The following is a 15671-nucleotide window of genomic DNA, read 5'->3' as shown; positions in this document are numbered from 1 at the left end:
CTTCTAAGGGACCTGATTCAAGTCTCACTTGCACCAGCTTTGAGATTACCCTAAAGACCTCCCTCCAATACCCCTCAGGTTTTGGGCAGGTGATACCCCACCCCCAACAACCCTCACCCCAAATGCAGTGTGAAAGTGCAGGTGACTCCTTTCCCTGGCACACGGCACCTCACGCCTGAGGAAGGGTGTGAGAAGTTAAAGGAAGCCGATGAAGGAGTTGAATGAAGACAGTTGAGCAGATGAAAGCGAAACACATTCTCTGATTTATGTCTAAATCTAATGCAATTCCTACAGTCATATGTTTAATGGTAACTCCTTACAGCCCCATCTCCTTGGGAGATCTTGAGCCTCTGAGTCAGCTCTGGGTTCGAGTCGTTGAAGGTCAAGGAAGGTGTGTTCATAACATGGCCAAAAGTTTGATTATCAACTTGCAAATCTTTCCAAAATCTGCCAATGTCCGGGGGGCAAGAGAGGGAGATTCCTGACCAGACATGGGATGGAAGGAAAATTGGAACCTCTGCCATCACTATCCATAGCTCTCTGGGCAATAGTCACAGCAACTTGGATTCCCTGAGTGAACACACACACACACGCACACACACACACACAACGCCCTGAGTAAACCCATCACACACTGCAATGACATCCTTCTACCAGGCGAGGGGTGTATAATCACAATTTTTCAGCAGAGGAATTTAAGATTAAAGTAAGGAACATGATTGGCTTTAGCTGCCCGACAGATTGGAGGGTGGCTAATGTAACCCCACTCTTTAAAAAAGGGAGGTGGAGAGAGAAAACAGGGAATTATAGACCAGTCAGCCTGAAGTTGGTATTCGGGAAAACGCTGGAGTTCATGCTCAAAGATTTTATAGCAGAGCATTTGGGAAAACAGTGGCAGGATTGGAGAGAGTCAGCGTGGATTTACAAAAGGGGAAACAATGATTGACAAATCTACTGGAATTCTTCGAGGATGTAACTAGTAGACGTGGTGAGGGGGAGCCAGTGGATGTGGTGTATCTGGACTTTCAGAAAGCTTTCGACAAAGTCAACATAATATATTCACGTAAAATTAAAGCGCATGGAATTGTGGGTAGTGTATTGAGATGGGTAGAAAAACAGTTGGTAGGAATTAACGGGTCTTTTTTATCAGAGCCTGTGATTAGTGGGGTACCGCAGGTATCGGTGCTGGGACCCCAGCTATTCACAATATAGATTAATGAATTGGATGAGGGAACTAAATATCCGAGTCTGGATTCACTAAGTGCCGGTGTGAACAGACAATATGTGGGAATTCACAACAAGAAAATCGGTGCGAACTCCTCATCAATTCCGTTACCGGTAAGGAACTAACACCGGCGCCACGGGAACCTCCCGTGGGTCACGGCGAAACCGACGGGAGAATGACCGGGTCCCAGGTACGCGCAGGGCTGACAACCAGCACGGGTCGCGCAGTAGAACATGGCGCTGGCCATGGCTGAACCCTAACCCGCCCACCATAACCCCCCCAGCCCAACCCCTGGCCACTCCCCACCAGATCCCCCAGCCCACCCCCTGGCCACTCCCCACCATGACCCCGCAGCCCACCCCCTGGTCACTCCCCACCATGACTCCCCAGCCCACCCCCTGGCCACTCCCCACCATGACCCCGCAGCCCACCCCCTGGCCACTCCCCACCATGACCCCGCAGCCCACCCCCTGGCCACTCCCCACCAGATCCCCCAGCCCACCCCCTGGCCACTCCCCACCATGACCCCGCAGCCCACCCCCTGGCCACTCCCCACCAGATCCCCCAGCCCACCCCCTGGCCACTCCCCACCATGACCCCGCAGCCCACCCCCTGGCCACTCCCCACCAGATCCCCCAGCCCACCCCCTGGCCACTCCCCACCATGACCCCCCCAGCCCAACCCCTGGCCACTTCCCACCATGACCTGGCAGCCCACCCCCTGGCCACTCCCCACCATGACCCCCCCAGCCCAACCCCTGGCCACTCCCCACCATGACCCCCCCCAGCCCACCCCCTGGCCACTCCCCACCATGACCCCGCAGCCCACCCCCTGGCCACTCCCCACCAGATCCCCCAGCCCACCCCCTGGCCACTCCCCACCATGACCCCCCCAGCCCAACCCCTGGCCACTCCCCACCATGACCCCGCAGCCCACCCCCTGGCCACTCCCCACCATGACCCCCCCCAGCCCACCCCCTGGCCACTCCCCACCAGATCCCCCAGCCCACCCCCTGGCCACTCCCCACCATGACCCCCCAGCCCACCCCCTGGCCACTCCCCACCATGACCTCCCAGCCCACCCCCTGGCCACTCCCCACCATGACCCCCCAGCCCACCCCCTGGCCACTCCCCACCATGGCCCCCCAGCCCACCCCCGGCCACTCCCCACCATGACCCCGCAGCCAACCCCCTGGCCACTCCCCACCATGACCCCCCAGCCCACCCCCTGGCCACTCCCCACCATGACCCCGCAGCCCACCCCCTGGCCACTCCCCACCAGATCCCCCAGCCCACCCCCTGGCCACTCCCCACCATGACCCCGCAGCCCCCCCCCTGGCCCCTCCCCACCAGACCCCCCAGCCCACCCCCTGGCCACTCCCCACCATGACCCCCCCAGCCCAACCCCTGGCCACTCCCCACCATGACCCCGCAGCCCACCCCCTGGCCACTCCCCACCATGACCCCCCAGCCCACCCCCTGGCCACTCCCCACCATGACCCCGCAGCCCACCCCCTGGCCACTCCCCACCATGACCCCGCAGCCCACCCCCTGGCCACTCCCCACCATGACCCCGCAGCCCACCCCCTGGCCACTCCCCACCATGACCCCCCAGCCCACCCCCTGGCCACTCCCCACCATGACCCCCCAGCCCACCCCCTGGCCACTCCCCACCATGACCCCGCAGCCCACCCCCTGGCCACTCCCCACCAGATCCCCCAGCCCACCCCCTGGCCACTCCCCACCAGACCCCGCAGCCCACCCCCTGGCCACTCCCCACCAGACCCCGCAGCCCACCCCCTGGCCACTCCCCACCATGACCCCGCAGCCCACCCCCTGGCCACTCCCCACCATGACCCTCAGCCCACCCCCTGGCCACTCCCCACCATGACCCCGCAGCCCACCCCCTGGCCACTCCCCACCATGACCCCGCAGCCCACCCCCTGGCCACTCCCCACCATGACCCCCCAGCCCACCCCCTGGCCACTCCCCACCAGACCCCGCAGCCCACCCCCTGGCCACTCCCCACCATGACCCCGCAGCCAACCCCCTGGCCACTCCCCACCATGACCCCGCAGCCCACCCCCTGGCCACTCCCCACCATGACCCCGCAGCCCACCCCCTGGCCACTCCCCACCATGACCCTCAGCCCACCCCCTGGCCACTTCCCACCATGACCCCGCAGCCCACCCCCTGGCCACTCCCCACCATGACCCCCCAGCCCACCCCCTGGCCACTCCCCACCATGACCCCCCCCCAGCCCACCCCCTGGCCACTCCCCACCATGGCCCCGCAGCCCACCCCCTGGCCACTCCCCACCATGACCCTGCAGCCCACCCCCTGGCCACTCCCCACCATGACCCCGCAGCCCACCCCCTGGCCACTCCCCACCATGACCCCCCAGCCCACCCCCTGGCCACTCCCCACCATGACCCCGCAGCCCTAGCAAAAGCTCCCGCCCCTCGGCCAGCGGCATGGATCCTGGCTGAGTGTGGCGGCGCTGGACACTCTCCGCCGCCGGCACACCGGATTTCCGACTGATGGGACCACACGTGGCCGGAGCCGTTGGGAACTCGGCCCATCGGGGGTGGAGCATCGCGGGTGGGCCGGATGATGAAGCGCCAACGCCGTTAAAACTGCGCACGTCATGATGACGCTGGTTTGGAGGGGGCGGAGCATAGCGGGCTGGCATCAAACCAGCGCCAGCCCGGATTCCGGCCGTCAGGCTACGGAGAATCCAGCCCCATTTCTCCTGATTTGCAGATGACACAAAGTTGGCGGTGCCGTGCGTGATTGCCTCTTGGTTGCCCTCCCCATCCACCCTTGAAGGCCCATCCCCACGGAGGGTGTCCCACCTGCAGCCAGGGTTCCCCACCCCCCCTCAGTGGAGGGTCCCTCCCCCCCCCCCGGCGAGCACTGGGGTGGCAAGCCCGGTGCCCCTGGGCTCTTTGACTGTGAGCAAAGATGGCGATTTACCTCAGCTCCCCACAGAAGCCCTTCTGCCAGGTTCATGTTTTAAAAAAAGGAGTATTAATCGGCGCCAGTGTGAGCACTCACTGGGGAGGCTGCTGAATGATGGGAGGCCGTTGGATATGGGGTGGCTTCCGGTAATTGTATGGAAATGGGCTTAAATGGTGATAATTGGTTTCTCGCCAGGGTATGGGGCGATCCTGATTCTGCCTATGGGAGCGGGCCGGTTGCATCACCAACTGTTTGCCGCCTGGCACGGTTGCCATTTTCAGCCTCTCCCACTATTCACCTGCCTGGCTTCGCTCGAGCGAGAGGGCAACGCGGCCGGAGAATCGCGTCCTGTATGTTCTCAGGGAGGAGTTAGATACAGCTCCTGGGGTTGAAGGGATCAAAGGATTTGGGGGGGGAGGGGAAAGCGGGGACAGGTTACTGAGTTGGAGGATCAGCCATGCAGGCTCGAAGGGCCGAATGGCCTCCTCCTGTTCCTATTTTCTGTGTTTCTAACATTAAAATAGGGATGGAATCGCATTCACACGGCAAGGTTCAATTTTCCTTGAATTCTTGCTGAAGTTAAGAGTCTCCAGCTGCGACCTAACTCGTCTTCGTTAAATATCACCAAGGTGTCATTAAGCGCTGGGCTTTCGAGTTGAGTGCTGTGACGGTGAACAGGTTGGAGGGCAGCGATGGTACCAGAGCGATGAGCAGAACTGCTGCCCAACTGATTGACCCAGGTTCAGTTGACAGTCCATGACCTTTAAACCAGTCTAATCAGCAACTTTAGCTGTAGAACTAAACTTAAAGCAGCGCTGGGCAATTTTCCGGACTCAGGTTTTGGTTACAAACCAATTGATCGCTTCCATGTTGAAATTTGCCACAAAAGTACAAAAGATAATCATTGACTTCTTCTGGGACGGAAGGCTGTGCTGGGTCGATGCTGTGGGTTTGAGTCCCCCACTTGTGACATTATGTAGAAAGTCTAGTACATAAAGGGTTAATGTAATATCATAATCAACCACTAGGTGGAGCTGGGAAGCAGACCTGTAAATAGGACTGATTCTTAGGCTTCTGGGAAAGAGTAGAGAAGGAGAGTCGGTGAGAGAGACAAGGTGCAGAACACAGTACAATTTAAGATAGCGTGTGTGAGACAAGTGTTAGTATCGTTTAGATTGTAGTTTAATTAGAATATTGTCTGCTTTAGGAATAGCGATTGAACTGTATAATAAGTGTCATAAATGTAGCTTTGCTTATTAAACAGCTGTTTGTGGTCTTTGTGTACACTACAAGTCAATCCTGAGGATAAGCAACACAAAAAAACACCACATCACTTAGAGAGGCTGATTGGGCACTTGTGTGACTTCCACCTTCAGACCCCTGCAGCAATACCTTTACACTGAGCCCCCCCCCCCCCCCCCCGCCTTCCTGGATGGTGCCCCCTCCCCCCCCCCGCCTTTCCTGGTTGGTGCCCCCCCCGCCTTCCTGGATGGTGCCCCCCCCCCACCCCCCCGCTGCCTTTCATGGTTGGTGCCCCCCCCCCCCCCCCCCTGTACACCACCGCGATTATTCCAGGTGGCTGGTGGAGAGGAGGCCTGTGGCTGCCGGGGCGATCAGAATCGGTGCTCAGCCACGATGGCACACCAGGCCTGGGGGATGCTCAGGTGTGTGGCGGACTCCTGTCTGAATGTATTCCTGCTCAAACGGAGCTTCACATCAGCCCCAGTCCCAACCCCGATCCCTTCCTCGGGAGCCGCTGCCCTACAATCGGAGTTGCCTGATGGCAGGGCCCTGTGTTCCCGTTGGCGTTGCTTGGAGCCTTTTCCTTTATGACCTACACACCTTTCACCTTTCACCTTCTTGCCCTCACCCATCATCCAGAAATGTCCAGACGTGCCCTGTTGTCATCCGGCGGTGGAGGTGTCCGGTGGAGACCCCTCTATGTGGGAGTCCTCCCCTTACCACCGGGATTTGGATTGGAGGGTGCTGCACCATGCAGTCCCATACAACCATGGGTTGTGTTGATTCACAGACTCCCAAGATGCTTGCGGCCTTGTGTAGTCCGGGAGCCACGCATATCTTTTTTTAACAATAAATTTCGAGTACACAATTACTTTTTTTCCCTATTAAGAGGCAATTTAGTGTGGTCAATCCCCCTAACCTGCACGTCTTTTGGGTTGTGATGGACAGTGACCAAGGGCCGGGATTCGAACCCGGGTCCGAAGCACCGTGGGCAGCGTTGCTAACCACTGTGCCGTGTGCCGCCCTGGGCCACCCAGATCTAAGTGATGCTAGGCTGCACCCCCTTTTTAGATTTCTGAAAAATTAGTTTCTCTTTGGTTGCACTTCAGGCCCACACTCCTGATCTTGAAGCACCTGGAGTGGAGGGTGGTGGGGTGCGAGGACGGCCTCCTCGTGGGCCTGCTCCTGCTCCTGGGCCTGGCCAAGCTGGCCATCAATCGATCCAGGCAGTGGACGGTCAAGGAGGTTGTCCGTCCTGACAATCTGTCCCTTTTCTGTCGATAGGTTTACTGCTGGGTGTCCATGGAAAGATGGTAAAGTCTGTCCAGTGGCACCAACGAGGCATTCCATGCCCAGTGGGCACGAAGGGATTGGAGTGTCCTGTTGACCCCTTTCGTCTCATTTTGATTTGATGATTTGAAGTGTCCTTTGAGATTCTGTTTACTTTGATGCAGTGTCCCTTTAAGCTACTTACTTTTGTAACTTATCCCTTAATTTATTGATTTAATTTATTTGGTGAGCCAAAAGAAACTGAGGTTGGAGCCTGGCCATTGTCAGGGATAATTGCCCAGCTCTCCGGTGACAGTCTGTTTGTGCAGTTTCTGTAGCAACCTGACCAAACACTCCCCACTTCTCTGTCTCAGCGACACATTCAGAAAAACTCTGCCCAGCGACAATCTGACTGGCATCTCGGCCAGCCACTTGTGCCCCCAGACACAACAGCTAGCACCAATGGACTAATCCAGGGGAGGGGCAGGTGGGAGTCAGGGCGGGATGGTCTATCTGGGAGGTGGGAGCTACTTAGCCATATTGGAGTTCAGTTTCCTGGGACTGCAGCTGGAGACTGTGGTGGGCCCCGGTTAGATGCAATTTTGATGTTTGAATATATATTTCCCTCTTATAAAGGTGAAACCCAGGATGTCGAACACATATAGATCATTGGATTATTCAACCAGTGTAAAACTAATGGATGTAAGTGTTGACAGTAAGTTTACCTGGAAGTTAATAAACTTTCCCTGTAACCAACGCCTTCAAGTATTTTAACTTATTGGCACAATGCAGGTGGCCTGGGGGAGACTCTGGCTTGCAGTGTGGCATGCTCCATGGGGCGATCCCAGACTGCGTTGCCCATTGCCACACACACCCAAAGTCAGCAGTTGACTTTATCTTTCTTCCATTCACAGCTAGAGGATCAACTCAAAATGTACCAGGAGGAGCTGCTGAAGAAGGACGAGGAGATCAGAACATTGACCCGGCTGAGGTGAGAGTTAGAGAGCTCCCGGTGAATCAGCCCTTGTCCAAAAATACACTCCCAGGCGGCACTCCCAGAGCCCGCCTCTCCCCCCGTCCTCTGCCGGGTCTGCCAGGTGGAGGGCGTTGTTTCTGGGATGATTGTCTATGGCACTGCCTGGTGTAACTGAGATTCGGAGCTGAAGAGGTCCCAGATTCCAGACTCACCCTCAGGTGGTGACTCTCAGTCCGGGCATTGTTAGTGTCACAGGCTCACCCAGGCAATGTTCCTAGATGCTGGAATAGGTTGGGGGAATCAGGAAGTGAATTACTCACTGCAGAACACCCAGCCCCTGCCCAGCTCTCGTAGCCACAGTATTAATTTGGCTGGTCCAATTTCCAGCCTGGATGTTGATGGTGGGGCATGCAGTGACAGTAGTGGTGATGATGATTGGATTCCGTCTTGCTGGGGATGGTAATTTCCCGGCACTTGCGTGGCGCGATGGCTACTTGCCAGCCCGGTCTTGCCACATTATGGAAGTGGACGTCTCTGAGGAGTTGGTGCTCTGTGAATGGTGCTGGACATCATCAGTGAACATCCCCACTTCTGACCTTACGATGGAAGGAAGGAAATTTAAACAGAAAATGCGAGAAATGTTTAGCAGACGTGGTAGCAACTGTGAGAAAGAGAAATAGAGTTACCGTTTCAGGCCTACGGCGAGCGATTCTCCCAAATGGAGCCCAAGTGTTTGCGCCGTTTTGAATGCCGTCGCGTTTCACGACGGCGTGAACCCGGCCTGAGTGCGACCTATTCTGTCCCCCACAGGGAGCCAGCACGCCGCTCCAGCCTCTTTTCCCAGCGGCAAATGGGCGCCGCGTCAACCCGCGCATGCGTGGGGGACTTCTTCCGCGCGCCGGCCCCGACTCAACATGGCGTTGGTGTTCAGGGGCCAGCCGTGCAGGAAAGTAGGCCGGGGGGGGGGGGGGGGGAAGGCCAGCCCGCCAATCGGTGGCCCCGATCGCGGGCCAGACCCCATCAGAGCCCCCCCCCCCCCCCCCCCCCGGGGACGGAGAATGGCCCCCATAATCTTTTACTAGATGTTCTGATGAAGTAAAATGCCGTGGAGGGAGAAGAATAAATCCTGAGAGAAGTCAGATTGATATAATCACCCTGGAGCAGAAATCCTGAGATTATTCTTCAATGTTCTCCAGGTGTGAACGGTAATGATTTGTCTGTTTCCCTTCACAGGGGGATTGATGATACAGCCTCCGGCATCACAGATAACCTGGGTTCCTCAAAGGTACGTGTCCATCCAGCTACATGACAAGTATATCCATCCAGAATCAGCGATTGTCTACGACAATCTACGGCCATTGTCTACGGCCATAGGTGTCTCTCTCTATTCGACATGGAAACAAATGGTCACATACGAGCAAGGAGCAGGGGGAGGCCATTCAGCCCCTCGAACCTGTTCCCCCATTTAATAATATCATGGCTGATCTGAAGGGAACCTCAACTCTGCATCCTGCCCACCTCCTGATAACCTATCACCCCCTTGCTTACCAAGAATCTATCCACATCTGTCTTAAACACATTTAAAGATTCTGCTTCACTACCTTCTGAGGAAGAGAGTTCCAGAGAATCTCGACCCTCTGAGAGAAAACATTTTGCCTCATCTCCTGTTTAAATGGGTGACCCATTATTTTAAACGGTGTCCTCGAGTTCCAGATTCTCCCACAAGGGAAAACATCCTCTCCACAAACCCCTCAGGGTCTTGTATGTTTCAATCAAGTCACCTATCACTCTTCTAAAACTCCAGTGCATTCAGGAATAACCTGTCCAACCTTTCCTCATAAAACAACCCGTCCAATCCTGGTATTAGTCTGGGAAACCTTCCACTGTCCATGTGGAGTTTGCACATTCTCCCCGTGTCTGCGTGGGTTTCACCCCCACAACCCAAAGATGTGCAGGGTAGGTGGATTGGACACGCTAAATTGCTCCTTAATTGGGAAAAAAAAAATTGGGTACTCTAAATTTTAAAAAAAAGTCAAGTAAACCTTCTTTGAACTGCTTCTAACACATCCTTCCATAAATAAGGAGACCATACTGTAGACAATACTGCAGATGTGGTCTCACCAATCCCTGTATAACTGAAGCATAACCTCAATACTTTTATGATCAATTCCCCTCACAATAAACAATAACATTCTACCAGCTTTCCTAATTACTTGCTGTACCTGTGTCCCGGCCTTTTGTGATTCATGCACTAGGACACCCAGATCCCTCTGCATCTCACAGCTTTGCAATCTCTCACCGTTTGGACAATAAGCTTCTTTTCTATTCTTCCAACCAAATGGACAATTTCAAATTTTCCAACATTGTATTCCATTTACCAGATCTTTACCCACTCGTTTAACCGATCCATGTTCTTACGTCCTCTTCACAACTTACTTTCCTACCTATATTTGTGTCATCAGCAAATTTAGCAAACATCCCTTCATCTAAGTCATTTATATGAATTGTGAACAGTTGAGGCCCCTGTCACAGAAATCTGATCAGCCCTCAACAAAGGTTAGATGCTGAACCCGACGTGTAACGTTGTTTTAAGTTTTAAGACTGCGCAGAAAGATAGATCCATTCTGGGAATGATAATATAAGAAATAGGACTTGGTTATTTTATTAATAAATCTTTATTAAAACAAAAGAAAAGAAAACAATGTTTAAACTTTCATTCACAACTCCAACACTACCAGATTACAGATTACATATAATTTCTTAACCTTAACATTAGTTCCCATCAAACAACACTGTGCATAGAAATACAGGGCGCAATTCTCCGCACTCACGACGGTGCGGAGAATAGCGGGGTTCGTAAATTTTTACGGCCACGCTAGTCCGACGCCCTCCCGCTATTCTCCCCCCCCCCCCACGCCCGACTCCCGATACGAATCGCTGCCGCCGTTTTTTTACGGCGAGCAGCGATTCCCAGCTGGCTGATGGGCCGAGTTCCAAGCCCTTTACGGCCGTTTTTACGAACGGCAAACACACCTGGTCTGGCCGTTCGTAAAAACGGCCGTAAAGTCCCGATCTTGCCAACCATGGCACCGATTGGCACGGCAGTACCACGGCCGTGCCAAGGGTGCCATGGGCCCGCGATCGGTGGGCACTGATCGTGGGCAGCGGGTCCGATTCCCGCGCACTCTTTGTCCTTCCACCGCCCCGCTGTATCACTTCGCGGGGCGGCTGAGGGGCATCCCGGCCCGCACATGCGCGGGTTTCGCGCAAATGCGCGATGACGTCATCCGCGCATGCGCGGGTTGGAGTCTTCCAATCCGCGCATGCGCGGCTGACGTCATGTGACGCGTCAGCCGGCGCAAACTCTGGCAAGCGGGCTTAATGAATTTCGTTAAGCCCGCGATGTCGGAGTTCACGGCCGCGGCATGCTAGCCCCGACCGGGGACCAGAATCGGTTCCCGGTCGGGGGAGGGGGAGGCTGGCGTCAAACCCGCCCAGATTTGACACCAGCCTTACGATTTCTCCCTGTCTGGGAGAATCGCGCCCACAGTTCTCATTCCACTTACATATCCAGGCACAGGCAACACTTGCATTTCGAAAGCAATCTTTCTTCTGTGAAGTCATCTCTTTCAGAATCCTTTCTCAAAAGATTTCTCTCTCTATGGCAGTTCTTTACTGTGATCTGTTTCACGGCTGCTCACAGCCTTCTGCTCGCAGGTTTCACGACCTGCCGAGGTGACCTCTATAGCCTGCTGCTTCTGACTGTCCAAAATCAGCATTTCCTGTCGCTCTCACTAAACTCCGCCCAACTCCCCTAACACAGATTCCTCCCTGAGGTGGTCAGACTTGAATCTATTCTGGTTATATTGGCTGATGACCTGCTCGTGTGCTATGCCATTCATATGCAATTAATTTCCATTTATCAGCCATGAGGTCATCAGACTCTGTTAATAGGATAATGGCTGGTCATGCAGGAATGTCCCGAAAGACAATGGATCTCAAGTATCTCAAGTATCAAGGATCTCATTCCTCATGCAGTCCCTAACGACTTTAAGTCTGAACGGGACCACGCGACTCAGCCAGATGTAGGCGGATCTCTTTGAGTTCGGGCTAACAGCATTTTCCTTCAATCTGTTTAAGCCTTTAAATTGCCTGCTTCATCTTGGACCCCATTTCTGGACCAAAATTCATGACAACCCAGCACTGATCCTTGAGGCACTCCACTCGGTACATCTTTACAGCCTAAAAAAACCCCAATTCATGCCAAATCTGGGCGCCCTGTTAGCTCGCCAATCTCCAATTCATGCTAATATGTTACTCCTACACCATGGGTTTTTATTTTCCGCAATAACCTTTGATGTGGCCCCTTATCAAATGCCTTTTGGAAATCTAAGTACAACACATCCACCGGTTAGTCAACAGCCAACCGCCGTTGAGGGGAGCAGTGGGGCAACTCTCGTCCTTCAGCTCAGGTTGAGTGCGCAACTAGCCATAAAGAACAGAGCCACTCGGCCAGATAGCCAGCAGCAGCAGCCAGGCTGCCAGCCAGGAGCACGCGCGGCTGTTGAGGGTTGAGCATGGCCACCTGAGTGGGAGCCTAGAGGTGAGCAGAGCAGCCATTGAGAGGTGTGAAGATGGCCAAGGAAGCGGTGGCATTGTGTTCGCGGAATTGGGCAGCAGCGGCCAGTGGGAGTGGGATGACTGGACCAGAGCGAGAGGCCAACCAGGCAGAGCTGAGAGTGAGAGGGCTGGGCTGGGCAGCTACCAGACTGGGCAGCGAGGGCGTGAGAGCAGAGGCCAGATAGCCAGCAGTGGCCAGTGGGAGTGGGATGACTGGACCAGAGCGAGAGGCCAACCAGGCAGAACTGAGAGTGAGAGGGCTGGGCTGGGCAGCTACCAGACTGGGCAGCGAGGGCGTGAGAGCAGAGGCCAGATAGCCAGCAGTGGCCAGTGGGAGTGGGGTGACTGGGCCAGAGCGAGAGGCCAACCAGGCAGAGCTGAGAGTGAGAGGGCTGGGCTGGGCAGCTACCAGACTGGGCAGCGAGGGCGTGAGAGCAGAGGCCAGATAGCCAGCAGTGGCCAGTGAGTCACCAGCAGTGATTTGTAGATTTTTTTGTATTTTTGTGGCTTGTATTGTGTGAGTGGGGTCAGCAGATCATTGATGCCATTGGGGGTAGGACTGAATGTCATTGGGAGCAGGGCTTCATGTCATTGGGGCCCGGGCTTGATGTCATTGGGGGCCGGGCAGGGCTTGATGTCATTGGGGACATGGCTTGATGTCATTGGTGGTGGGACTTGATGTCATTGGGGATGGGGCTTGATGTCATTGGGGACACGGCTTGATGTCATTGGGAGTGGGGCTTGATGTCATTGGGGACACGGCTTGATGTCATTGGGAGTGGGGCTTGATGTCATTGGGAGTGGGGCTTGATGTCATTGGGAGTGGGGCTTGATGTCATTGGGAGTGGGGCTTGATGTCATTGGGAGTGGGGCTTGATGTCATTGGGAGTGGGGCTTGATGTCATTGGGAGTGGGGCTTGATGTCATTGGGAGTGGGGCTTGATGTCATTGGGAGTGGGGCTTGATGTCATTGGGGACACGGCTTGATGTCATTGGGGACACGGCTTGATGTCATTGGGGACACGGCTTGATGTCATTGGGGACACGGCTTGATGTCATTGGGGATGGGGCTTGATGTCATTGGGGGTATGGCTTGATGTCATTGGGGGTATGGCTTGATGTCATTGGGGACACGGCTTGATGTCATTGGGGATGGGGCTTGATGTCATTGGGGGTATGGCTTGATGTCATTGGGGGTATGGCTTGATGTCATTGGGGGGGGGTTAATGTCATTTGAAAGGGGTTGAAGTCATTGGAGATGGGGCATGATGCCATTTGGGGTGGCAGCCACATCATTAGAGGGTGGGCCCTGACACGGAGACCCCCTCAAATAGGGAGAGCATGGGTCTCCCAAAAGTGTAAGTCTGCCTCTGGCTTCTCCTTCCCTTCCATTTCCTGGTTCATAGCGGCTTCTGGGGCGTTATTTGAATTCTCTGTGGTGAAGACTGATGCAAAATATCTCTTCCATTAATTTATCATTGCCTTGTTTTCCATGATCAATTATCCCGACTCATTTTCTGTAGGATCATCGCTGACTTTGTTAACTCTTTCCTTTTAAAAATATTTACAGAAACTCTAACTTTGGTAGAGAGACACCTGGGTGGGATTCTCCCATAATGTGGCCAAGTGTTGACGCTGTTGTAAACGTCGGACCGCTTTACGATGGCGTCATCTGGCCACTAGGAGCAGCGATCCAGCGCCGGCGAGGGGGCCCAGCCGGCACTGGAGTGGTTCATGCAGCTCCAGCTGCTGATACATGCCCCAGCAAGGTCGGCGCAGGTCCGTGCATGTGCGCCACGGTCGGCGCGGGTCCGTGCATGCGCGCCACAGTCGGCGCGGGTCCGTGCATGCGCGCCACAGTCAGCGCGGGTCCGTGCATGCGCGCCACGGTCAGCGCAGGTCCGTGCATGCGCGTGGGTTGCCGTCTCCGCGCCGGCCACATGGAGGATACCTCCAGGGGCCCGGCGCGGAGGAACATAGCCCCCCCCCGGAATCAGCCCATCCGTCGATTGGTAGCCCCCGATCGCGGGCTTGTCCATTGTGGAGGCCCCTCCCCCGGAGTCGGATAGCCCCTCCCTCTCACCAGGATGGCGAGGTCCCTCCGGGTAGGACCACACGCGAATGATGCCGGCCGGAATCGGCTGAAATCGGCGGGCATTCGGCCTGTTGAATGCGGATTCGCTACCCCCCCCCCCCCCCCCCCCCCCGGACCCGGCGCGGGATTGGAGAATCCCGCCCATCATTCCCCATCGAGCATTCGGTATGGAGCAAGACCAGGATGCAAGAATTACCTCAGAAAGTGTATGGATTGAACGGTTGGCATTGTTCTGCGGGCCATTCTCGCCATTGGGAATTCTGACCACTCTAATGCCACAGGAACAAATCACCTCCTCAGTCTGAGGCTCTCCCCCTGGATTATTGTGTCCACCCCTCCCCCCTGTGATGCCACTCCCCCACATCCACCTGGACCTGACGCTTGGCTCCATGTCATTCCCACCCACCCACCGGAAAATAAGGAGCATGATGTGAAACATTTCCACGGGGAGCTCTTTCCATGAATGATTGACGGAGAAAAGCACAGAGTGTTGAGCTGAGCTGTTGGGATGGAGGGTTTGTGACCTCCGCATTGCCTGTTATAGATTATAACCCTCACTGCACTAGGAAATGATTCATTAGGCCGGAGCATGATGAACCATTTCAGGGAGATACGATAAGATGCTGTATAAATACAAGCTTGATTGTTTTTGAATGATATATGGGCCATTCGGCACGTCTCACCTGGTACAGACACCTATAGGACTCCTTAAGCACAGTCTTTCTCTAAATTAACATTGAGAGGTCCAAACACATCGACCTTCTGATCCTGCCACAGATTCCATTCCCTTTCACCTGACTCTGGTGCCCTCCCCGACTTCCTCCTTGGCCCCAGAGGCCCGTTCAACCTTCAGCTGGGTTTCAGGCCCATGGCAAGGACCCTCCAGCAATGGGCCCCTTCAGCCCTGTGGCTCAGCCGCTCGGCTCCTGCTCCCAAACTAATTCTCCAGGCCCTCCAGATTCCATTCCTCCAGCTCTGCCCTCCCATTCTCGATGGGCCAACATACTCTGGCATTTAGGAGGGTTCGACCTGATTGAAAAGGAGAAAGTTCTGGTTCTGGGTGGTTACAGGCTCCAGAGCTCAGGGTTCTCAACCATGGTCTTGGCCGATCGTTTCGGACTGAGGTGAGGGGAGATTTGTTCACTCAGGGAGGGTTGTGAATCTTTGAGATTTTCTCTTTCAGAGAGTTTGTGGACACTCAGTCACAGGGTTCATTGCAGACAGAGGTTGATAGATTTTTGACGATTGGTGGCCATGGGAATGGGTGAGGAGCGTGGAGTAGAT

The 15671-nt window shown here is 55.3% G+C and overlaps 1 protein-coding gene across 1 annotated transcript in view; it reads left to right on the top strand.

Moving 5' to 3' along the window:
- Positions 1-15671, top strand: part of LOC119962492 (coiled-coil domain-containing protein 170-like) — a 91293-nt gene that overhangs the window by 4770 nt on the left and 70852 nt on the right. The window contains exons 2-4 of the mRNA XM_038790438.1: positions 7333-7398; positions 7611-7687; positions 8906-8957. Of these exons, the coding sequence (XP_038646366.1) occupies positions 7333-7398; positions 7611-7687; positions 8906-8957 (195 nt within the window). The remainder of the gene's footprint in view (positions 1-7332; positions 7399-7610; positions 7688-8905; positions 8958-15671) is intronic.

Source organism: Scyliorhinus canicula, chromosome 2 (assembly GCF_902713615.1).
Source record: "Scyliorhinus canicula chromosome 2, sScyCan1.1, whole genome shotgun sequence".
NCBI lineage: Eukaryota > Metazoa > Chordata > Chondrichthyes > Carcharhiniformes > Scyliorhinidae > Scyliorhinus > Scyliorhinus canicula.
Note: the sequence above shows the minus strand (reverse complement) of the source record. Positions and strands in the feature narration are given on the sequence as shown.